The sequence below is a fragment of the Numenius arquata genome, chromosome Z, assembly GCF_964106895.1.
Source record: "Numenius arquata chromosome Z, bNumArq3.hap1.1, whole genome shotgun sequence".
In the NCBI taxonomy this organism is placed as follows: domain Eukaryota; kingdom Metazoa; phylum Chordata; class Aves; order Charadriiformes; family Scolopacidae; genus Numenius; species Numenius arquata.
This window is the reverse complement of record NC_133616.1, coordinates 74,624,338-74,650,836: the sequence shown is the minus strand read 5'-3', so window position 1 is coordinate 74,650,836 and position 26,499 is coordinate 74,624,338. Positions and strand designations below refer to the sequence as shown.

Here is a 26,499-nt window from a genome sequence, read left to right as displayed (position 1 = left end):
AATTCACAAATAACTCCTTTATTTTAACAAGTTCACTTCAAATGGCAAATACAGTTTTGCATAAGAAAAGACAAAAAAAAAAAGTTTTTATAATTTATTGAATTTCAGTTTCTACCCAAACAGACTTTGAGACAACAATAAAAATGTGAGTCACACATTTTAAAAAGCATCACCTACCATTTGCAAACAAAATAAAACAGATCAAAATGAAGAACCCAAACAAGACCATTTGAAGCTATTTACCTTAATAAATATCCCTATAAATGTTTTTCACTGGAAAAAAAATATCAAGCGTCATGAACTGACTGCATTTATTTGACAATAAACTGGGGGAAAAAAAAAACAAAACAGGCTAATAAAGATTTTATTTAAAAAAGATTAAGTAAAATCTGAAAAAAAATATTAAATTGTGAGGAGAGGAAGAGATGAAGCAACAGTACTGTTGTTTGGTCTTATCAATGTTTGGAAGACAGCTCCAAATAGTCCCTCATTTAATGCTTTGCCTTTAGTACCGGTTAGTCTTGCCCCACTGGACTCCATCGTTTTGGGTTTTTTTGGGTTTTTTAAGTACAGAGTTTCTCATTTCTGTCATTTTTTTTATGTTGACATCTTGTTCTGTATCCACTGGTGAAGGCTGGCCAGCTACATAAATATTATCCACTTTTTCCTATCTGTAAGGATCTGTAATTTCTCATGTTCTTGGCTTGTTCACATACCACAGGTCAGGGCTGGCCACTTGCATAACTCAACATGATTTAGTTTATTTAAAACATGTTTACCTGATGGCTGATTTAACCCATGACCAAAACAGATTAGCTCAATCATTTCAATGCTTTACCCTACCCTGCATGTCTACTTTATAGTTAGTAACTTAACACTGTTTTATTCTACTTTTCAGAGAATCAACCCAAAAGATACATGAAAATTTTGTTTTCTGATGCAGATTCACCACAGTATTTGAAAAAAGACTACCCAAGGTTGCCATTAACATATCTGCTTCAAGTTGCTTCCTGTTAATTCTGTGAAATTATGAAGCATCAAATGGCTTTCCAGCCCCCTGCATTTAAAATCCAGTAGAAACATTGGTTTCACTGGACTCATTGGAAGTAGAGCTGCAAAAGCAACTTTAATGTCATATTCATGTGTTAAAATTGTGAATGACTGACTTTGCATTAAGACACTCACCTGTGATGAAGTCAGGTTTCTTTAACTGGAGCACACATTAGCAGCATTTTCTCTCTTAATAGCCCAGTAATGGAGTCACACCCAGATTAAGTGTATTTATCACAGAAAAAAAGCTTTATTCACACGAAGCTTTGTGGAGTCAGAAGGCAGCGAGACTACGCACTGGGTCTGCTCACACAATCAGAGGTCAGATGGCACAGCCCTCTTACTCACCCTACCCATAAGAAAGAATTCTTTCCACTGAGCTCAGTGGGAGTCTGCAACATGAGTAAGAGAGAAGCACCAAGACGTAAAGGATGACCCTCTAAGAGTAGTTTTCATCCTGAAATGCATGCTTATCTGTGATTCTTGCCACTTTTCACAGTACTGTGACACAGACCACTTTGTAAGATGGATTCTCCCTGCTCTCCCTCCCGTCTTCATTCCTCCTCCTGCACAGAACAGTATTTTACCTTGCAACTAATTTAATTACCTCATTCACAAGGAAACAGACAGCTCATTAAGGACTCAGTCACATACTTTACAGAGACGGCCCTAAGTAGGATATGAGGCAATTAGACCACCACAGAGGTATTTTTAAAAGCTTTGTGTTCCTTCATATTAGTGATTTTTCTGCATTCTTTTCTTCTGCTAGATAAGCATGTATGTATAAGCCAGATTTTTCTCGGCTGCTGTTCTAGAACTGGCACAACTGATTGTATTTATATAACCATATTTACAAAAGATACAACAGTTCTAGCAACAAGACCTGTGCCACTCAATTCACAGAATCCAAAGCAAGGACTGGGACAATGAAGTACTTGCTGCTCACCGTAGGAGAAGATCAGGTTCAAGACCATCTAAAGAACCTGAATGTGCACAAGTCCATGGGACTTGATGAGATGCATTCGAGGGTCCCAAGGGAACCAGCAGACGAAGTCGCTAAGCCACCATTCACCATATTTGAGAGTCATGACAGTCTGGTGAAGTTCCCAGTGACTGGAAAAGAGGAAACATAACCCCCATTTTTAAAAAGACCTGGAGAACTACAGACTGGTCAGTTTCACCTCTGTGCCCAGCAAAGAACATGGGGTGGATCCTCCTGGAAACTCTGCTAAGGCACATGGAAAACAGAGAGGTGATTGGTGACCGCCAACGTGGTTTCACAAAGGGAAAATCATGCCTGACAAATCTGGTGGCCTTCTACGACGGCATTATAGTGTTGGTGGATACAGGAAGAGCGATTGATGTCATCTATGTGGACTTGTGCAAAGCATATGATACTGTCCCAACACAACACCCTTGTCTCTAAATGCTAATTGGCACTCATGTTATTCTCTTCCATAACATTCTCAGCTTCACTCACAAAAAATCCAACTAAGATGCAGCATGTTGTCTTATGAGGAAAGTGTGTGCTTGTCCTGTGAGTACCAAAGCTACCACTTGGATTTCACACAGCCCCCACTGGCATCCTGTATGGAGGAAGGCTTTGCCTGGATTCAGGTAGCAAGCTGGAAAGACTTCTTCCATTCGTGATCTTAATCGTAACAGCAGTAATATAACTAGTATACACCACTTGCCACCTTTGTCAGCCATCCAAACAATCCCCATGCATCTGTTTAAAAGACACCCAGATCTACAGTTATATCTGAGGAAAAGTCGTGGATGTAACTATGAATTGCTGCCATTTTTTTCCTGTAGGATGTGTACCCCATTAACCCTTCAATCTGATGAAGAAAAACTGGAAATATTGTAATCTTCACAGAACACGTCTATCACCTTACTCAGAGTACGTGTTGCTGCATTGTTTCGTGGAGTAACTGCGTAAGGTGCTTGATCTGCTGTAGTGGTTGTCATTACTTTTACATTTTCCAGGTACTTCAAAGGCTTTGGTATTAAGGGGCATTTCTCTGCTGTAACATCCTGTTCAGTTACCCACCATACACTGTTATTTTGTTTCCTGGTTTAGGATAAAAACATGCCTTTCTGTATATTCCAACTGGGAGAGGAATGCTTATGAAATACTTTAATTGGAAGTTCCTGTGCTTTGTGCATTATGCCTACTTGGCCCAACAATTTGTCTTCTAATTCTTACAGATCAGAAGATAAATACTTTTTAAAAATATAAATACTGAGATAATAATAAAGTATTGGCACTTGCACTTTTTATAGGAACAACTGTCTGGGAAACATTTGCAATATGCCTGTGCTTGGAAAAAACTCTATGCTAATGCTGGGCTAAACCCATCCTCTCAGTTAAAAAAAAAAAAAAAAAAAAAAAAAAAAGGAGTACTTTGTAGCTGTAAAGACAGCACTAGACTGCTTTTTGCTTACTTTTTCACTCACTGGGATGTACAAAAGCTGACGGAGCACTTAAAACCAGAGTGAAAAGTGTAACTTTTGTTTTCCCCACAGAAATCTATCTCCACCTGGGACTCAGCCCGCAAGGAGTTCTTGGAGGGGCTACATTTTCCAGACTCCCCGGACTACGGCAGCAACAGGCTGAATGCACCTGCTGCAGCATTAGCAAAGATTCCTGCACTTCTGATGCATCCCCTGTGGGTATCCGCTTCTAAGGTAAAAGGAGGAGGTAAGGACACCCAATACACTGACTTTGTGGTGCCAACCACAGTAAGAAGAAGGTCCCATTTCAGCAAGAACTACACCAGGAGCCTAACTGTAGCTAGGACACATGTAAAGACAAGGGAGGGAGAAGAAGGAACATTCTCACAACTCATCTTGAAATTTCTGTCAGTCCAGCGATTAGTTAGAGCCTGGACCACAGCAGAAATCTGATGCTAAACTGCCTGCTGAGAAACATAGTGATTTGTTCAACAGACAGCAGCCTGATTTAATTTATGCAGCCAATTAAAAGCCGGGGGGTGGGGGGCCTTTTTCTCGAAGTTGACAGCTACTTGTATAAATTGACATTTCATAGGCTTGCTGGGCATATGAAACGGAAGCATTTCTGGGTATTAAATTCTGGCCTCGTTCGATCTCTGCTCCCCAGGTAACAGACAGCAGGTCGGCAGAAGTTCTAGATACAATCGCTTTAAAAAACAACCTTATCTCTTTCTTTAGCTTCTTCTCCCATACAAGCTGCTACTGGTGGACAAAAGATGAAACTTAGTTATTTAATTGCATGTACTGCTTTGAAAGTATTTTCAGCTCTGCTTTGAGGATCACGTAAGTTTACCTATCTGCTCCTCCTGACAATTTTTCTTTTATTTAGGGATTAGGGGCTATCCGCTTCTAACCCCTTGGTGATGCTGCCTGTAGAGGGAAGACTGCAGTATTTAAGAATAACGCAGCACCCACGGTCGGTTTCCAGGGGCCTCCCGCGGACCGCCCTGAGCCAACTCCGAGTAAATAGCCCTTTCCCTGAGGTAAAATGTCTGTCCGGATACCCTCAGAGGCCATGGACGAGGCTCGCAGTTAGCAGGCAGCCCGTCCCCTCTTTCTCTGCCCCCTGGCAGCTCCGCAGTGGGGACTGACGGAGGCGAGGGGCGGCCATTGGGGGCCAAGGGCGGGAAGGCTGCAGCCAATCAGGGGCTCGGGTGGCGCTTCCCGCGCGGGCGGAGGGCGGGGCGGGACCGGCGGCGGTCGCCCTGAGGTAAAGGCGTCGGTGGTGGCTGAGGCTGTGTGGTGTTTGACTCCAAGTTAGTTTGTGTCTTCACTGCTCTCCTTTTCCACCGTACATCGCCAGAGTCCCTGCCGGTTTGTCACCGATTTTGAAAACTGCGGGTTTAAAAACCTTTCATGGCGGTAGAAATACCTGATAACTGCGTATTTCACCTACTTAAAGCGGTGTTCCTCTAGAGTTCTCAGAGATTGAAGCGGGATGCCGTTTTTCTGCAGTTGTATTGTTTCTTCTTAAAAAGCTTAAAAGGTTTTAAGTATGCTTGAATTTCCTTGTGTCCTCACAGGGTAGCATTTCTAAGTCCCACTTTCCCATTTTATACTGGAAACTTCAGACACACCTGATTGACACAGTTTTGATGTTTACTGGTTGACACAGCTTTAAGAAACTGCTAGTACCTTAAGTGGCTACTGTAAGTTCACTACTATTAGCTGTATTAATTCTCAATTGTATCACTGCGAGTATTAGTTGCAATTCTAATGCTTGTTTATATTGCTATAAGGAGACCTTATGAAGTGATACTTATCAGTAATACTAAGTTGCAGTTCTATTCCCTGCATCAATTTCCTTGGATAGAATTATTCCTCCTGCACTTAGTACTGAAGTACAAATCTGTCCCCCCTTGCAAATGCATCCCTTCATGTTCCACCCTCCCACACCAAGTCTGTTGGACATAGACCTGATAGAAGGGCCAGCAGGTTGTCCAAAGAGTTTTCCTTCACATTCCCAGAATTTTTGGTCTATGGGTCAGGTTCACTCCCATCTCTAACCATCCACACTCCTTGCATCAGAAGGTTCCCCTAAACTTCGTTCTCCATCCGATTTTATACCTTATCCCCTGATTCTTTTCTTTTCCTGAACCTACCTTTATAGCTCCACTGCGTTTCCTTTTCTCTGCACAGACTCCTCTCAAGTAAGCAATCAGCCTCTTACTACTTTTTCCTCATTGGTCCTAATTCTGTTATATCTGTACCCAAATTTGGTGTTTCCAACACTGTTACCGAGGCAATTCTAGCCTAATATCAGCCTTGACTCTCCTGCCTGATTTTAATTAAGAGCAAGTATTCCCTTACCTTATGCATACCTGAGCAACAATATGTCCTGTTTTGCACTCACACTGTGTCTCTGTCCATGTATAGTTTTCATCTCACTCCTGGTTCCCATCAGAAGCATCAACTAATTTAGAGACCTGGTGTTCCAGCAGGACCTCTTCCTCACAACTAGCCTACACAACCACCTTTTCCCTTGTAAAACTGAAGGATGGAAAAAAAGTCCCCTCATAAATACATGAGGCAGTGAAAAGTTAATAGTTTAGAAAGTTGGAATGCTATCTTTAAAAGCTAATTTAGAATCCATAAAAATTAATTGAATCAGTTCCTTTCTCAAAATTAGTGCTTAGGGGAGGTAATTTGTATTGCTTAATGTTCGTTTAATGGTTTGAGAGGTTTTCTGTGAAACAAACAGCAAAAGGCCAAGCTAAAAAAAACAACCCCACCACCAAAAAACCAAAAAAACCCCCCAAAACAAACCAAAAAAACCCCACCAAACCAAAAGCCCAGTTCTCTTGGAAAAAAATCAGGTTCAAGTGTCTGTGGTCTGTAGTTAGTCTGTTACACCCTTCCAAAGGAAGAATTCTGAATGCTTTGGGTAGCCTTCCTCTATAGGAAATTGACTCCAAGGTGCATGTGCAAATTAGAAATTAGGAAGTTATTCTTGTTGAACCTTAATTTCAACCTTCTCTTTCAGCATTTTTCATGATACAGGAAGTTTTTAACTAATCCATAGTCAGTATATCTTCTAGACAGATGAAGTGTTGAAAACATCACAAAACAAGATGTTTGCAGCTTTGAAGTATCATTCAACAGACTATTTATATGAGGTATAGTTTTATCATTTCCCTTAATATCTGAAAGAAATATATCAGTAACTGAAGAAAAGATTGAGTGCACATTAAAAAAGACATAGAGAACTACTTTCTTAGGAATTCTATTTCAGTGAGGCTGTACTGCATTTGCTAGGATAACATAGTTAAGTGATTACAGGTTTTTTAAGCAAAAAATTAAAGTACAATTTTGCCAAAACTAAAGAGCATCCATGTTTTTTTTTAGTGTCTGTTGCACTTATAATTGTGTTTTATAGTCAGTTTCCTGCATACAGCTTTCTTTGGAGAATGCACTGTGACTTCTAATGCATAAAATTCAATTAATTGTCTTTTTGGAGAACAAATCCAATTTTCCAGCTACTCCAATATGTATTAGAATAGTGATACACATACATCAGTATTCCCTACTGATGATAGGGAAGAGTTTTTACAATGTTTTAGATTAAGTTCATGGAGAGCAGATGTTCTTTTCACACCTACAATGAATATTTTGGCTTGATAGATATTGATCAGTTAAGACATAGAAACATTATGAAGTCTTCTTTTCCTTCCTGTCTACAGCTGCCTGATGTTACCAACTGCTTATCACTGAAGCACACAATCTTACTTAATTGAGTTTTTACTTATTTATGTTTTGAAAGAAAAGCTATGAGCCAAATAAAAAACCTCTCTGGCAGAGTGGTGCTTTGCAAAGAGGGGATATTGCCAGTATGTGAGCAGAAGAATGAGGTAGTGAGACATGATGCCTTCAAGAGTTCAGGGAGAGTGCAAGCCCATATACCACTTCTCCTGGCACATAGCTGGAAAAATGCTATGTGCCTAACTTTTTCTGTCCTGCTAGAAAGTACGTGGGAGTTAAAGTGACTTTTCAGGCCTCTGATATATCAAATGCATTTGCTGAATGCCTCCAATTCTTAGGAAATGCTGGGATTCAATGAGTGTATCAAACTCTGATTCCTGCTCACATCTGGCTCAGCTGGATGTGGAATCCTTCTCTTAATCATAGAATGGTTTGGGTTGGAAGGGACCTTTAAAGGTCATCTAGTCCAACCCCCCTGTAATGAAGAGTGGCTCAGAGCCCTGTCCAAAATGACTGTTCTTTCCAATTTCTTTCCAATTTCTTTCTGGTCTGTGTCATATTATTTCTTGTAATTACTTGTTCAGTAGTTTCTACTGAAACTCCAGCAGGTCATTCTTATGTAAGAGTACTTTGAGAGCTCCTATGTCACAATCCTTGAAGCTTGTTTTAATGAAGAGAAAGGTTATCATCAGCTCTTTCTGTTCCTGTGATCTCTACCGGGAACTTCACTAGCTGGACTATATTTTATGATAAATGCAGTTGTTTAGCAGTAACTTCAATACAGATTACTTAAAGTGATGTGTGGCCAGTAATATGTAGAAAACATGTCCAGTTGCCTGTACCTGTCTGTTTTTACCTTCTTTGTTCAGAATTTGCAAAGAAGATCGCTGAGGAAATGTCATGCTTTGACTTGGGCAAGAGGGAATGCATTGGATCAATATGGTGTTTATCAATTTTTTACAAGAGTCTTCTAAAGAAAAGATGCAATGATGGCAGTATTTTTTGCCTTTCTTGTTAAAATTAACTGGCATTTACAGAATTGTAACTACCCCACAAAGGATTAAACTGGAATGGAAAAAGGATCTGTAATAGTGACCTCTCACAGATGTGACACTGTTTGTTCACATTGCTTCCCACATCTTTTTTTGTCGTGTCCCCCCCCCCCCCCCCATTTTATCTCTGCCTATACAGGAAGGTTTGACAAGTGCACCAACAGCACTGCTGTTCTGGTAAAATCCAAGTCAGTGAACCATTTCTAGTTTGTCACCTGAGATGTCTAATGGTAGAAGCTATAACTGGTTTGACTGTATATGCTGAAGTGGGTGAATGTTTCTAGGACCTTGAAGCAAGAGAGCTGAAGTCAGGCAATGGACCTAGAACTAGAGAGAAGTTTCTGGTGTCATTCATGATGTTCTCCCCATTTGTATAGTTAGTTGCCTTTTCCAATATGCCTTTTACATCCCAGAATATTTGAGGACAACTTCTTTCTAAGTTATATACTTGTTAAATCCAAACCCCTGTGTAAGAATAGTTTTTCTCTACTTTCTAAACTCACTGTTTATTCTGTGGTTCTGTGCTATTTATACAGTACTGCACATGGGCTTGTGTGACAAAAGAAGTGTTGGGTAATTTATTGAAGTTGGCCTTTAGTGAAGATTTACTGAATTTGCCATGTTGACTATTTAATTCTAAAATGAAATTGATTATTACCATGCTTCCCTGTTGCTTCTCTTGAAGATAAAAAATTTTATATAGGCCTTTTGTTGGCTTAGAATGGTCCATGAAAGCTGAGAAGCTTTAGAATCTGATGAGCACTTGAAACAGCAATAGTAGGAATGACTTAAAATTGTTTCTGGTCAGCTTATACACGTCAGTTCAGGAGACCAATGCAAGTGTTAAGATAAGCCCTTATAATTGCACATGCAAAGTTCAGGTAAGTGTAGCTAGGCATATGTGCAGTTTTGCATATGCAGAAGTGTAGATCAAAAGTTAAATATCAAGTGAGGTGAATGTTAGTATCTTCTTTTAGTTTGGACTGTGTCAGTTTTACAAAAATTAAGTTTAAATATAAAATATCATGTGCTGGCAGAAAACACATGAAAACAGTGGAACTGTTCAGTTCAACTGGAAAGGCAATGCACAAAAAGAAAAAGAATCAAACTGTCTCATAATTTTATCACGTGCCTTGTTTTTGTGCAGAGCATGGCAAGGCAGAAGTTTTCCATCTGGAGATTATCACTTTGCTTGCCTCCTTGTTTACATCAAGATGAAAAGTACCATCTCACTGGACTCTTTGCTGATGATAAGTATAGGAAGCCATGGACTAGAAGTAGGTTATACAGTCCTTAAGTTTCAGTTTAGATTTAATGTGGATTAAAGGAAAAACTTGTGTTTGTCCATAATATGGTAAGTCTGGTAAAAAAAAAGTAATTTCCAGAAGTAACAGTATGTCAGTTCATATAGCTCTTGAAGGTAAAATGTGTTCATTGCCTAAGTAGAAACAAATGGGTAATGGATATTTATTTGTGTATAGCACCATAAATGAGGATGATATTTGATTAATTTGTAGATATCTTTGGGAAACATTCTGTCTGGCCATGTGGTTATGGAAGAAAAGCAATTATCAGGGATAAGTAAAGTACTAAATCTGATTAGTTGGGAGAGGTTTGAGAGATGACATTGAGGTTTTGAGATGCTGAAAAAAATGGGGATTTCCAAGTATAGAGGTAAAAATATATATGAATGTATTTGCATCTTTCTGGTGTATTTGCATCTTTCCTTTCACTAAAGGAAACTAAAAGCATTGTTTCTTCTGTATGTCCTGTGTAAAGTATGGTTAGCCTCTGCAACGGTTTGATCAGTACATAAAAATAAAAATTAATTTTAATATTTTCTTTGTGATTCTTTTTGTCTCTTCTTGTCTCAGTTACTTCAACGCAAAACATGATCACTATTTCAGTATTGGATCAATGGAAGCAAAGTTCATCTGTGGAGGATTTCCTGGAAAAGTCAGTAATGTTAAGTTAAAAACATATATGATTCCTTTGATATCATTCAGGTATTTTGTGAATCATAAGCTAATGATGATAACACAATATGGGAATGTTGTTGACAGTAGCAAGTGTAGAGTGCGCTGGAGTTGTGCACTGTAGCAGACAACTTAGAGTTGCTCTTTTCACTAATAGTATTGTGGTTTTATGGAGTTCTCTGCTTCATTATCTCACTTTTGTAAGTGCTTCTTTTATCTCACATATGACTGATTGGAAGAAGTCTCTGAAATCAGTGCAGGAACATGAAAGTAAACCATGGGGACATTTTTTCCCCCCTTTCTGTCTAAGACAGTTATCTCCCATAACTGTAGATGAAGCTATTCGAAGAATTGTATTTATAATCTTTGAAAAGGTGTAAAAAGCATCTATAAAAAGTCAAATTTGCATTATAGCAATTGAAGATAGATGTATTTATTTTGAAATTATATATATAAAGTGAAAATATATCAGATGGACTCTAAAATAGACTTAATTTTAAAAACAGAATTGCAACACAGTCTTTACAGCATACATAAGACAGGAAAGAAAATCATGGTTCTTCAAACCAGTAAATTGTGTGTATTTCTGCTCTCAAACATTTGTCGGTGTGAAAGAAATAGAGAAATTACAATTTTGATTTTACAGCCCAGTCTAAAATCTGTTTTATCTTCAAATCTGCATTAAAAAATGGTTGTGAAGAAAACTTGTGGTTGTGGAATCAAGTAATCATGTATGGAAAATGCTGGCACCAGGCTTGCTGGTACCTTACAGTGGCACTCTTCTGTGATTTCACTGTGATACAGTCTTTAATTGCATTGCTTCATACTGGTTTTTCAGCATAATCCTCTGCTTATTCGTGGTATGGAAATGATCATGCTTATAGAGTGGGTCAGGGCTGTGCAATGAACGATGTGGCTGGCTGTGAAATTCTGCCTCTTGTAGGAATGGAGAGGTGCTTTTCCAGGGGAAATGGTACTACATGTGCGTAGCTTTTCAAGGGGCTTACTAAGGGCTTGCCTCTGGAAAAGGCTGGCCCTGTAGTCTCGAATCAGCAACTCACTTAGGCACGATCGTTCTATAAAACCATCAGGATATCCATTGATTTCAGTGAAGTTGGCCCATGTGTAACTTGGCAGAGTTCTAAGGTTAGTGGGTTTTCAAAGGCTTATACCATGCTAAAGTTTGGACATTAATTATTATCAATACTGCATATTTATTGCTTGTGAACTATACTACTTGTAGTTTCAAAATTAACTTGCGAGCTATGCTATGTTGTAAAATAGTTGATTTTTTTTAAGATGTGTAGTACAGATTCCTCCCTGTTGCTGCCTAAACATTAAGGTCTATACTGAAATTCAGAGGGGCAGTTCATATACTGATTCCATTTATGAGATTTACCTCCAGATGGATATCAAACAGCAAGATTTTGTAATGCAAACAGCCATTTTAAAATTGAATTAATCAATAGGATACACAGTTGATTAATCAATCATCTGAAATTAGAATATTAAGTTCAATAGATATAGATGAGCAGATAATTTGGGTTCTTCAGAAACATCAGCACTCATTGGTCAGAGTCAGTTTATTGTTCCAGTCAGTTTACACAGATAACAGCATTAACATGATCATATTTTAATTAACAATTCAAATATTTTGTTCAGATGCATGATTAGCTCAGGACTATGATGTTTTTTTTCTGTAGTCAAATGATTTTCCTATTTTTTTGGCAAGCAGGTTTTTTTCCTGCTAGTAGTAGTATTGAGATTAGTAATAAAAGTGACAGGAAAATGAAGCGGTTTTGTTTCTTCATTTATTCTCTCTTTTCCCTATTGCAGTTACTGCTGTCCTTGTCCTTTTGAAACAAGACTGTACATTTAAACCAGCAGCAATTTTTTGTCATAGATCTTATGACATCAATAGATTTGATGCTTTTTTCTAGCCATTATCCTTTTGTTAGTTTAATGTTGGGGGTAAAGTTAAAAGACTTTTTTTGGGGAAGAATTAAAAATATAATTTGACCATGGATCTAGTGAATAGCGATAACAAGTCTGTAATTTCTAGTCTTTTTCGGTGAATACAGTGGTTATCAAAGTTCTTACAGTATCTTTTTGGGTGCTGTTGATTCACTGACCCATCAGGGCAGTTATGACAGTGCTTTTACAACAGTTTAGGTATAAGATTTTTTTTATTTTTTTTTTTTTTGCTGCTTTTTAGGAAACCTGTCTCTTCTGTAGTGTTCTATATTGGTAATGAATTAATAGAAGTTATTCCAAGTTCAAATCCCTGCTCTCAGACTGACATAGAAGGACTTTTTTTACTTATGGAGAATGTTTTTTCAGAAGAATCCACCCAAGACAAGTATTTGAAGACTAACTATGCCACTGAATTTAAAGAACAATGGCAAGGTAAAGTGTTTAATTCACTGTTTTCTAACTTTTTATGAAGTCAGCTTGTTAACTTCCACATGTTTTTTGTGTGTGATCCACAGACAGTGAAGAGATCATTTGGGTGATCACAGCTTTTGCAATTGCAGAAGTTTTAACCATTTTAGAGAGAATTATTACCTGGAGAAGCAGGGCTTGTCTTAACAGTTCAAGATAGATGCAAGCTAAAAGAAGTTTCAGACTGTTCAAATATATGGCAGAAGGTTACAAAAAGTATCACAATAAGTAGTTCTTACCAGGCATTGATCACAATGCTAATGATCCGTTGTACCTCAATGAAATTAGATCCTTGTGGCATGTTCCTTTACCATGTCAAGGAGGGAAAGTAGTAAACTTTTTCTGCTTTGTTGCTGGGATGAAGACAGTTCAAATTGGATAGTGTTCCTATGTGTTTTCTGAAATGTTATGATTAGTAGCGCCCTAATAGGTATAATGAATTCTGATCACAGAAAGCGAAATGTTGAGAAAGTGTTTGATTCAACAGTATTACAATTTATTATTTTGAACTACCGAGTTTATTTTTTCAATACAGGGGTTTGTGTCTCTCTGTCAAACACATAACTTCAGAAAAGGAAAGTAATGTAATCATTTACTAAGAACTTTTTTCCATGGTCACACAGAGGAGGCATGTGGTTCTTGATACAATATTGTACAAGATAACATTTACAAGGAACATAGTATCAACAATGCAAGTGCATTACAGTTAATAATTGAAAGACAGTAATCTTACAAGTTTTGCAATACTTACAAACAAGTTTTCAATATTTAGCATGCTGTTAAGAGCCTTTGTGTTTTGCATAGGCAGTGTGTTATGAGAAAGAGGTCACAGTGGAATGACAGCCGTCTTTGTACCATTAAGCTGAGGAGTGCTAACATTACTCTAGCACGTGATAGCACTGGCAATAAAAACCCCATTCAAACATGAACTCAATATTTGCTCCCTGATTGACAAAGTACTTAAGCACATGCTTAAGCCTATTAAAGTTCATTTGATGATAAAGTCCTTTGATCATCAGAAATTACTGAATCGAAGAAAGCGATGATACTGCATTCAAGTTACAATTCTGAAAAATAAGCCTATTAAAAATGTGGAACTGCATTTCGTAAAATCACAAAGTGGCAACTCGGTTCAGTTTTGTATGGATTTCAGACACTGGCACTTGTGAATTTCAAGCTGTACCTATTGCTCCAGTTGCAAAATTCTGTATTGTGAAAGTAGTAAGGTATGTGATTGCATCTGTTCCATGTCAGGAGGGCACTTCAGTAAATGTGTAAATACATTCTTGCATAGGCATGCTTTCCTGAGGTGGAGACTAAGAGGTTAAAATTAACAAGGAAGAGCACTAATTAAAATATTTGAATCACAGCAGCATAATGAGATTAACTGAAAAAACCTCATTTTTTTCCATATACTTTTAAGTACTAGAGCCGCTTACAATAAAAAGATACAATACAAATTAATATAATAAAAAATAATTAAAGGTATAGCTAAATTGGGATAATAAATGCAGATCAAGTTGTGCCTCATTTGACTGGATATAGTGTTAGGATATTAGGAGTTATCCTGCTTTATTTGAATTAGCAAAAACTAAATGAGATATTATTTGAGGACAGCATGATCAAGTTTATGTCATTGAAGCAGCCTTTATTTTCTGATTGATTTAGTACCTAATTTTGCTACCACTGTATGCCTGAATATTGAGGTGCTTCCTACTTTGTTTTCCTGGTTGCCTGAGGGAAGCAGAATAGATCAGGGTTTATGTAAATTGTATCAGAAATTGTCAATTGTTTCATTGGAAGTACTTCAAACTTCGTAGGCTACTAGAAGCTTTAGTAGCCTGTCCTGAATTGTTTGTCTCATTAAACAGAGGCATTTTATAACAAGGATTTATTTTTTTTTTTACTTTATGGGGATCTTTTTGTGTTAGCAGCATAAAAAAATTTTGGTGGAACATAATCAGTATGTGACATTCCGAGCCGCCAGGAAGGAAAGGAAAGCTACTGCAGATAGGGAATCATACAGGGAGTGAAAGGGAGATGTGGGAATAAGGAGGCTTCCATGTTGTTAAAAAATAAAAAAGAAGAACAAAGAACTCCTTTTGCCCTTCTATATATATGTATAATATGTGTGTATATATATATGTGTATATTATATTGCAAATATAAAGGACTACATCAAAGAGAGTTGTGATTACTGCATGAGTTCTGTCTCTTGGAGAGCAGTAGTCTAAATTCAAAAGAAATTAAGGACTATAATGTCATCTTTCTTGAAATCAGAATAATTTATAACCTATATTTTCTGCCTGCTCATTTTGTACATAAATTTTTCTTTCTTCAGAATTAGAGAATCGTGATTAGGTTTAAATGTGTATGGAGAGACTGCCTCATTTCTACATTAAAAATTGCACTGAACTAAGTTTCTCAGCCAAAACCTACCTGAAAAGTTCCTTTATTATACGTTACAATGCAAACAAGGGAATGTGAAGAAAGTACCTTTTCTTTGTAACAGGTGTTATGTAAGACAAAAGAAAAAGCAAAAGAAACCAAAGCTTATCATGTGGAACATTGGAAGTCTAGACTTTGTTGCATTTAAAGCTTAAAAATCTTAAAATATTTAAAGTAAAAAGCAGTTATTGTTTTGCTGACATTTACAGCATTCCAACAGTTGCTCAAAAATTCTCTTTATTCTAATAATTCTTATTATGTTTATATTGTTTGTTAATGTATTTTTTCTTATTTTTCTTCAGATTTATGTATGGAAGAGGAATTTGTTTTTATTGATAATCTAGAAAATTTTCGTAAAAAACTGCCTGCTTCATCTGTACTTCTGAGCAGACTACAGTATTTTCTAGTGAAAGATCCCCTTTTAGATTCTGAAGGACAGAATTTAACAGAAGAGAACATTTTCAGGTATCTACAAATTGTTGTATAATATTAAACATAAATAATAGTCTGTGTGTAATACCATTAATATTTTAAATCTTCCGTTGTATGTTAAATTTTTAACTGATTTGTATTTGTGACAGTAAAGACTTCAGCTTTTCTTCTTGCTTATGAAAAAACTAGTAGGATGAAATGTTTATGCATTATTTAAGAAAACTGGATAAATGAAATTATGTCATTTCTACATTCTGTAAGTGTGAAATGTGCTCAGGATATTAGTTTTGGGATACTGAAAAAATGTCCATCTTTAAGGGACCTGATTCTCCCTCATACTGATGGATTTCCTTTAAGTAAAATGCCACTAAATTTAGTTGGGCCAGGATTTTACACGTGCTCCCGTGTTCCTTCTCTCTCTCCTCTCAGTCATGCTGTCAGTAAATCCATGTTCTTACCCTGCTGAACTGTATTTCTTCAAGTGTAAATATTAATTATTCTTGGGGTTTTTTTCACTTTCATATTGCTCCGTTGATTGAATTTAATTGAATGATGTCTTATGTCAGGAATTTGAACAAACTGGTACATTACAAGAGGTATATAAGTTATATCCAGAATGTGCCTAGTATTTTTTAAGCGTATTGATCTGTATACATACATTCATAAAGCCTGTCTAAATTTTGCACTTGTTTACTCCATGTCTGGATCACTAGTGCAGCTTCCTTTGCACTTGATAGGGTTGCATGATTCACAGGCAAGGCAAAACAGATTTAAAATTATTTAACTATACCTATATAACAACAGTACAGGGAGGAGTGGGGTTGTTTGCCTGTTTTTCCAGACATGAACCCTGATCTCTCCATGAGTCTTGGACATAAAATTATATGCACATGTGAGTACTGTAAATATCCAGAGAAGAGAACATGATCCAAATCTTGCAATGACTTTCAGAAAAGCCAGTCACAGGAGAAAAAATACGCTACTGTGAACCAAAAGATAAATAAAGTCAACATGATTGATTACAGAAATTTTGTATACAGCAGAAAAACTTGTCACTAGAATAAAATTAGGTCTGCAGCTTTTGCAGAAAGCGTTTTTACATGACAGGCCTTATGTGTTGAAATGATGAACAACTTAAATATGGTTTTTTTCTGTAATTTTTTCAAGGCAGATCCCAATATTAAGTGGTTCTACTCTGCACGTAGCATACTATTTCTTGAAAAACAATTTGTTAATTACACAGATTGGTACAGCATCCCTTGGAATTGCTTTCTCAGAAAAGCATGTATTTAGAAAAAAATAACTTCTGCCACACATATGGCTATCAAAGCAACTGCTAAAACTTTTAGTCTTAGATATGAAGTAATACAAAGAAGTTACTTGCTTTATTTTATATTCTTTTAAAGGGAATGTTTGACTTTCCAAAATGAAATGGAGATGGAAGAGGTTAAAAAAGAATTGCAGGGGATTAAAGAGAACTTCTGTACCATATCTGTAAAAGATGAAGAGGTATCATCATGTTGTTTCTTACTAAATATTATATTAGCAATTGCTTTGTGTTATGCATAAGTGTTTGTTTGTCTGCAAGTCATTTCACTGAATTCTTTTCATACTCACCAAGTATTTGTAGCGTTCATATTTCCATAATTAGAAAACACTGGTATTGTTTGTGTTTTTTTAATTCTTGGATGCTGTTGTTGGGAATCTCCACTTTGATCAGCTGTTTCTCCTGGGACCTGAGGTTGGCAGTTTTATGTAGGTTCTGTTACACTAAGAATAAAAATGAATCAGAACAGGAGGCATGTTCTGGGATTTGGATGTCCAGCTTGGCTACTTTTTTAAAAGAAGTAAAATCTACTTTTAGCTCCACTTTTCAAAATTCTAAAAAACAAACTTTCAATTAAATAAATGAGGATTTTACTTGATTTGTAACTGTAAGTAACTCCACTGACTCAATTTGAAATACTGTAACCCTATTTTTTTCTTTGTATTGAGCAAAGCTTTGTGTATGCTGTGTAAAAGTTGTATGAATTCTTTCTTAAAAGCTCTTAGATTGGTTTAGAATTAAGCTATTTCAAGACTTTGAAAAAGCTTTGACTGTACAGTAACATCAAAGGAAAATTACTTACTGTTCTGTTGTGATTAATAATTTTCAGTATTTCATGTTGCCTGTTGAGTTAGAATTCTGCAAACCCAGCAATGGCAGATCAGATTCTGTTAAGATTCCATCATATGTGGAAGTGAAAGAGTTATTGAATTTAGCTCCAGAAACTATGGCTGAAGAAGACATGCACAAAGACGTGATCAAAGAAGGTGAGGGTTGGTTTTCTTAAATGCTACACCTAATTTTCCATTCATTTGCACCCATTTAATGCAAACTAGCTCGTTTATATTCAGTTCACTTGTGGATTACTTCATAGCCTATCAAATGAGAATTTCTCTGTATGAAACTGTACTCAAATTTCTGAGTATTAGAAATGCCTCCCCAAGTAGTCAAGGGGAAGTAAACTATTTGCCATTTAGATCAATCCATGGTTGTGTTGTAATCTTGGAAACAAATGTAACATAAGCCGTGATTCATGATATCCAGTCTACCATGAATATAATAATTTAGTGTTTTTTTTTCTTATCTGTAATTAAATCTACTTTCAGAGACATGTTTAAGAGGATTATATGCAGTGCAGTTATACTGTAAAAATTGCTTGTGTTACATTGTAACTGCAAACACAAAAGCGGATTTCTGGGAAAAAAAGGGGTTAAATATTTCCATGGATAACAGGAATATTCTATATGGCAGTAGTAATTTCTTTAAAGGAATTTAAGAAGTGTTACTAATTGCTTCTATACTATGGATAAGTACAATTTTAATGACAGTTATTGGCTATAGGATTGATATCTATGATAGTATTTTGTGTAGTTAAAAGAAAAAGACAGTGCATGAGATTTTTTTTTTTTATTTTGATTAAAACCAGTTTGCATTGGTTTTGGCAAACAATTGAGGAAAACCACCCTTCTGGTGGACAGGAAGCAGCTCAAAAAAGGAAGATTCATGCTTCTGAGTGTTGAGGGTGTGTGCCCAATTCTGTTTCTGAGAGGGCAGCACTTTGGAGTCTCTTAGTGAAGACAGGAACAAAACTTTTAAAAGTGTATATTTGGCTAAGGCAGTTTCATGTGCATTCCTGATGCATTTAGTACATCACAACCTACATGCCATGTTCCAAGCTGAATGACATGACCTCCACTGCAGAGGTTTGAGGATTTGTACGTATACGTCAAACTATTATTCTTTTTTGTTCTGTTTTAGTCCTTTTTAGTAGCAAGAGAATCTACATACACAAACTCCTGGTAAATTACATTTAGGTTACCTACTTACTCCAGAAATCACAGCACTGTAGTTATAAGAATTTTGAATAGTTCAGATAGTGACTATATATTGGATTTTTTTTCTGGCACCTTTAAGGGACGAGAGTGAGCACTGCACTGATCAGCTATGGCATTTGGGTTAGTAAGCATAACTGTAATTTCTCAGAACAATATCTTCTGGAGATTCAATAAAAAGATTGAAAGAAAAAGATTGCTCTGATAGGAAAAAAGAATAAATGGTTCATTTATGGCACCTTTTAAAATGTGTTTTCAGATCTTAAAGCAGAAATTACATATGAAACAGAAATTTCCAAATACTGTCCCAAACCAGAAGAGGTTTGCTCCACTAATAGCAGAAATATGTTGGAATTCTGTGAGTCAGGTAGGAAAATATACGTAAATCAAAGGATGATACTTAAAATAAATTCAAGTGATTGTTCCCATATTCTGTTCTTGGGAGCGTACGCGTCATATAGATTTAAGATGTTTCTCCTGTGGAATCTACTATTTTGTACCTGTACTGGAAACAGGTAGAAGTGCCATACCCCTTTCAAAGCTTTTGAAAGCTAAATACTACAACCAACTTCACAGTGCCTTCATGTTGCTTTTGGCTGCAAGTGGTGTCTCTATCTTTTGCACTTGATTAGCTTTTTAGATTTTTTTATCTAACAACTTATCTACCCAGAGAGGGCAGAGGAAAGTTAAGGCAGATTGATTAAAACTGGGGAGTCAAAGAGCACGGTTTGTTAAAGTCTTACACAAATGCTTTCAAAAAGTGGTGGTGGAGGAGGATCCAGAGAGAAGTACTAAGTTTATATCTTCTTGAGGTTCAAAACTCCTGTGCAGACATTTTGGTTTGTAGGTGGCTCACTAATGCTGTGTGGTCAAGAAATTAAGTCACGTAGTCACCAGAGCTGTTTTCCACAGAAATAAGCTGGAGGTGTTGAATATTTGCTAACGTTGGTGTTGAATCCTGGCTTCTCCTACACTGGCATCAGGAAATCCTTTACATGTACCCACCTTTAATAGCTTGAAAACTCAGTCAGGTACGCTGGTTACAATGCATATCAATGCTGGACAGGTCTGGTGTCTGACTGTTCAAACTAAGTATCCAGCCTCAGTTAAAATTTCTTCAGGTTCCAGGAGTAATCACCTTTAATTTCATGCAGAAAAGCCTATGCAAAGAGTGACGTTTACAAATGGATGTGATCTGGGCAGAGTGGCAATACTTGAATGAACATATACCTCTCTTCCTAATGTATAACCTATCTTGGAAAAAGTCTATCCATTATTGCATTGGACCGCAGCAGCATTATCCTCCAGTGCTTGTTCACTTGGTAGTTTTCCATCCAGCAATTACTCAAATCCTTAAGAAATTTTGAGTTTTCTCTGACCAAGATCCCTCTTCTTGTCTTAGTTTCAATATGATTTAAACTGGACTGATGGTTGTCCCCTTCAGGCTAATAGAATCACTGTCCTAATATTGTGTTGTAGTGGGCTTTTGGTAGGAGAAATCCTATCCGCTCAGAGTGTCTGATATGAAAGCTTAGCCACCATATGTTGTCCCACCAAGACAAAGTTAAAATTAGTTTCTATCTGGGGATTATTACCTGGCATGACTAACTGTAATCTGAATCTAGTGAGCTATCTAACTGCTCTTTACCCTCCTCCTGTATACAGTAGTAACAGGTTGACTATGATCTTATCTAGGATATTGTGCATTCTTCTGGAGTAGATGCGTAGTCAAACCATCTTGAATTGTTTTTAAAAGAAAGTGATGGCATTAATCTGTATTGCCAGTTTGCTGGCTTAGCTCTGCCATTGAATCAGGCAAGAGTCAGTCATTGGTGCACAGGCAGCTTCCATGTCTTTTTTTTTTTTCCGAATATACTCAGATCTGTAGGATGGAGACCTGCAAACCTGTACATGCACAGCTAAGGCACTATTAACTAATGGAAGTGACTATATCGGGTGTAAAATTTTAGCAGAGATACCCTAGAGTCTTCTCCTTCTAATTAATTTTGTTATTTATGAGTTACCGGAAGTGAAATAAGTTTGCTTGAAGAGGAAAAACAGTCATAAAATAATGGTATTTTCTGTAAACATTTCATTGTTTGCCTTCTCTGCTGCTGGGTATGGGGATTGTTTATTGATAAAAGGGGTTGAGGGACAAGAGAATTCACTCAGTCATTAATGCTCTGAGAAGGGGAATGGCACCCTGAGTGTAGGCAGAGTTTAAATAATGTAGCTGGTCAAAGTGTTCCAGTCTCAAAGGCAAAAATAACTAGACAAGAACTAATAGGAACACTATTGCTCAGAGAGAAATAATTGTTCATTTTAGATATGTCAGGAACTTTTGCTGTCCTGAGATCAACTCCTGTCCTATTCAAAGAAGAATGCTAAAATTGTTTCTCATTGCAAAAAAGCATTCGTGAGCTAAAGTTCACAGCAGAAGTTCACTGAGCTTTTTTTGTTCTAAGTAAATGGAAAAGAAATTACACTGATTGGAAATCTGTTTCTTTCTTTTGTAACCACTTTTATTTCTTACCTTGCTCAGCGTGTACTGTACATTCTCTGGCTTTCTAACACTGTCCTTTATCCTTCCTGCCCTTCCTGCCCTTCCTGCCGTACAACCTTCTTGTTAGGTCAGACAGAGAGCTGTGAGCAGCTGGTCAGGTGGCTGATCCGTTGCCTGCTGTTTGCCAGTTGGCCAAACAATGTGTGTATGGTGATTGCAGCTGCTTACTGCCTGTTGGAATGAATAGGGAATTTGTTACAAGTGTTTTTCCTTATGGAGGCACTTAAAATTTTTCTGGGTGTTAATTTTCTCAGAACATGGAGGAACTGTACTTTTTGTGACATTTACTTTCTGGTTAAGCCTAACAAGAAATATTATTAGAAGAATGCCAGAGAGATGAATACCAGCACAATTGTGCAAACCGCCAGTTTTTATGGAATGACACGAAAATCAATGAAATTACAAATTCCTTATTAGAATAAAAAGCAATAATCCATTAAAATGTCCATATTTAATATGATTGGCCAAAAAAAAAGGATGTGAAAACTGACTTTGAAGGGAGTTATAACACGCCAGGTTTGTTTGTGCACTGCTTTAAAAAAAATTGGTGTTGTAATTCATTTCAGTGGTCATCCCTAGAAATTACAATGAGTACTAATTCTGCTTGAAGGAGTAATTTTGTCTTTAAAATCCTGTCTATTTCTGAAGTTCCTGTGTCCGTGGAACTTCTGTGAAGTTCCAACATTACAACCACTGCAATGTTGTCTGAAGTCTCTCTCCCATCTAATTAACTTCATTTATGTAGGAATGATTGAGGGAGCTGGGACTGTTCAGTTTGAGGAAGAGGAGACTGAGGGGTGACCTCATCACTCTCTATAAGTACTTGAAAGGACATTGTAGAGAGGTTGGTGCTGGTCTCTTCTCACAAGCAAATAATGATAGAACAAGAGGGAATGGATTCAAGCTGCAACAGGGTAGGTTTAGACTGGACATTAGGAAGAAATTCTTCACAGTAAGAGTGATCAGACACTGCAACAGGCTGCCCAGGGAGGTGGTTGAGTCACCATCCTTGGATGAGTTTAAGAGTCGCTTAGGTGTGGTGTTGGGGGATATGGTGTAGGGAAGAACTTTGTAGAGTAGGGTAGGTGGTTGGACTTGATGATCCCAAGGGTCTTTTCCAACCTAGACGATTCTATGATTCTATGAACTATCTAAGGCAGCCAACAGGGATGAACACTTAATATCAAAACCTCAGCCATAGTACCTGGTGATTTAATAATAAAAATAATCTTACATGGGAAGAGTATGTAGCCAGAACTACATTACAGAATGAGTAAAGGAATGTGATCTGCACATTATTGTTCCCAAACTGTCTGGAAATTAAATGTGAAGTATTTGGGTTTTATTGCTTAAGTAGTGAATTGTCCTATGAAAAGATTTTATATTTTAATCCAAAACTTCACTAGTGTAAAATTTGAACATATGCGTTTCATTCACAAGTAGCTTTGTGATTTAGATTTTTTTATTTTTGTTTTGGGTGGGGCTTTATGCAATTTCTAGCTAAATCTGTTCCATATCTGAGAGACGAAATGGACGTACCTTTAACCCCTCCATGCAGACAACAAAGATCGTGGGTTAATTTTCTGTGCACAGGACTTCAAGGAGAACCTATTCCTCTTTCTGGTAACAGGTAATGAAAACTTTGTAGTAATAAGTCCTGTCATAAATCATCTACATCATAAATCCTCAGAATCATTCCAAAAATAACCATAGTCTATTTGGAGTTGGTGGTTATGTTCTTTGAGAGACAGCTGCATATATTTTGTGTTTTGCATGAAAGAGTGAACAGAGTGCGTGATCCATAGCTGTGATTTTTCAAGGGAGTTTGAAAAAGGAAATGGCAGTCACTACTGTAGACCTCTTTCTCCTGGGGGACTTAATAGCCTGAAAATCCAATCTCCTTTTTGGAGTAGGCAACAGTAAATATTTATGTATATCAAGTATGTATGTGTGTATATGCATATATTTATAAATATGGAGAACACTTATGTTGAACAAGTATCACCTAAAAAATCTCCAGAAGAGGTACAGGAGGAAAGTGTTTTCTGTGTTTTGGGGATACCTTCCTACAATGGAATTTAAGCCTTTTCATGCTGACATAGGATTAGGATTGCTTCAGCCTTTCCTTCTCGTCTGATTTGTGACTAGCTTTTTTTGCCTTGCTATCTTTCTCACATATGCACGAAGAATTTAAATATCCTTTTCAGGAGGGAACCACATTCTAGGTAGAATTCTTGTTCAGTGCTGCTTTACTTCATGAACCAGCCTTGGTGGCTCCTCTCACTCCTTCCTGTTCACCACGATGTTGCATGAAGTGACCCTCTATATAGACAGGAAGAAATTTTAATGAATGAGTAAATGAATAAATGAACTGAAAATTTAGAGAGAAAGTAGATCTTTAAAAGGTAGTTTTGTATAAATCGAAATTCAACAGAAAATGCTGTTTAGCTTCATACCTCCAACTCTTGTTTTATGTTCTTAGTATTTTGATTACAGAGCCCTCTAGGAAATACTTAGAATGTTTGGCATGGCAATCAGAGAAGTATCAGGATAATATGAACTCTCTTTTGCTTGTTGGTAAGGATTTCTAATTGATGATCAATTTCTAATTGATGTTGAAGACTTCCATGTACATGGAGAAAATACAGCAAAAAAAGTTAATGTTGTATTACAGAGCACATCTTTTGAGCCATTGAAATTTATCCAACTAATGTAACTAAACTCTGAAGTTTGGATTATGTGATTCTTTTAGTACATATAAAAAGTTACAGTATGATAACACAGAAGTCAGTATGCCATGTATCCTTCTATGGAGGCAATTTGAACGAAGGAATGGTTTTATTTCATGGTGAAAATACTCAGCTCACTACTAATTATATTCAGTAACTGTGGTAATTGAAATTTGGCAATCTGTTGAATTTGTGTGCTATTTTTCCTTAAGTAATGTTTCAAAATATGTTATCAATCAATAGAAAAGTATTGATTTCCATTGTTAATGGAAAATAATAGCTTCACTAGAACAGAGTTCATGTTAGGAAGCAAAATACACAAAACCAAAATAAGGTGCAGATTATTTCTGACCAGGCCAGAATACTTATTACCACTGTTCTTTCATTTCATTTTATTTGCCTTCATTTTACAAGTCTCAGGATTAAGTTATGTATATTGACTTATTATGTTGTCCAATTCATTTGTACATTCATTTATAGTTGAAAATAATTCATGGTAGGCTTGTTACTATTTAAGTTCATTTTTTTTTCAGGTAAAGATTATGTTAAATCTGTGTAAGCATGTCAAGTAAACCCACAAATAATAAACAAGATCATTTGTAACTTGAGTAATGAATCTACACATTATAAGATCTGAAAAAAGTTTAAACCCCCACCTTACTTGTATACTCAACAATTAAAAAAGCATACTTACTCTGATAACGCTCAACTGCTCTCAAGTGTATTAATGGACACTGAGTTACAAATGGAATTACAGACAATGGATATATGTAGTAGGTCATCAGTACTTGGGAGCTTTCATTTCCAAGATGACATTCTATTTTCATGTTTCTAGATTATTAATGTTATGTATTGATTTCTGTTTTTTGTAGAGCATCAGGCTGTTAAACTTGCATATCAGCGTTATTCACTTACAGAACTGAAGGAAATGCTACCAGTTGAGGTAGAAGCACCAGTGCTTAGCTCACTAGAGGAGGGCTGGTGGCTTCATTTGGGTTTAAATCCAGTCTCCATAGAAACTTTGGAGCAATTAAATATGGATACCAGTAATGCAAACCATTTGCTTCCCACAGAAGTAGAAACATTCACACAATTTACATCATATCAGTTAGAAAGTAAGTATCTCTTTTTAAAAAAGTGATAAAAAAGCAAAGATAGATACTTTAACAGAGAATCACACAATGACAGTTACATACCTCCAAGAGGGAAGGAAATGGAAGATTTCTTATTCTCAAGAACAAAATGTTTTATAGCAATATGAAGTAGCAACACTACAACAATTGAGGTGTACTTTGACAACCTCAGAACAAATTGTAGGAGCAAAAGTGTTACACTACACAAAGTTATCTTTTCTGTTAATGTGTAGATGAAAAATAGCCTCTACCACCCACACTATTTTTTAATACAGGAAAATTTCTTAACAAATAGTAATTTTACATTGGAGTATTTTAACAAAGCGGGTATTCATATAGTCCTATCTGCAGAAGATCAGTGGGGACAGTATGTTACAGTGAAAATTCTTTATTTTGCGATGAAGCTTTTCAGAGGGGGTTTTGTATGCTGGCTGTCGTTTCAAACATGCACCATTCATAAACTTCAGAATTACTTATGGACCATTTTGCACACTTATAATCAAACTGTAACAGAACATGCAAGAATTTATTTAGATTTTATTATATAACTATATCCTGACAGCAAGGTATCAGTTATGGTTGTAGAACTCCAAGGATTTCTACTAACTATATACTACTATATATAAGTTAAATTGTGTAACAGGATTTATTGTGAAACAAACAGGTACAGCTCATGAAAGAACATTTCCACTTAACTGCTTTTTACGTATCATAAAGTGTTTAGCTACTGTGTTTAACATGGATGTGCAGCAGCAGTGCAAAAAATTGCAGTTCTAGTGAAGCACATCTTTAAAGGGAGCTAATTGGGTGCTTTACTTTTTTTTTCCTCTAAAAAGAAAATCTGTTAATCTTCTAATCTTTCTTCCTAATGAAATGTGTTGCTTCCCACTTCCTAGAAATCTAACACCATTAAGCACCATGCAGATGGTGAGAACTTTTCCAAACAGTAGCATGGCCTTCTGTTTCTCAACATTGTACATTTTTACTTAGGACTAATCAGTACAAATTTTCTAAAAGCAGATTCTAATGACCTGGGAAGGCAGAAAGTAGAAATTAAAAAATTCTTTCTCTATACTTATC

The 26,499-nt window shown here is 36.6% G+C and overlaps 1 protein-coding gene across 1 annotated transcript in view; it reads left to right on the top strand.

Annotated features, from left to right (window-relative positions):
• Window positions 1-1,976: 1,976 nt before the first annotated feature.
• Window positions 1,977-26,499, top strand: part of SHOC1 (shortage in chiasmata 1) — a 52,732-nt gene continuing 28,209 nt past the window's right edge. Inside the window, exons 1-13 of the mRNA XM_074166888.1 lie at window positions 1,977-2,147; window positions 3,580-3,754; window positions 4,641-4,777; window positions 6,606-6,683; window positions 9,466-9,595; window positions 10,193-10,274; window positions 12,510-12,700; window positions 15,487-15,649; window positions 17,023-17,125; window positions 17,773-17,929; window positions 23,058-23,187; window positions 24,040-24,134; window positions 25,159-25,401. Of these exons, the coding sequence (XP_074022989.1) occupies window positions 1,977-2,147; window positions 3,580-3,754; window positions 4,641-4,777; window positions 6,606-6,683; window positions 9,466-9,595; window positions 10,193-10,274; window positions 12,510-12,700; window positions 15,487-15,649; window positions 17,023-17,125; window positions 17,773-17,929; window positions 23,058-23,187; window positions 24,040-24,134; window positions 25,159-25,401 (1,855 nt within the window). The remainder of the gene's footprint in view (window positions 2,148-3,579; window positions 3,755-4,640; window positions 4,778-6,605; window positions 6,684-9,465; window positions 9,596-10,192; window positions 10,275-12,509; window positions 12,701-15,486; window positions 15,650-17,022; window positions 17,126-17,772; window positions 17,930-23,057; window positions 23,188-24,039; window positions 24,135-25,158; window positions 25,402-26,499) is intronic.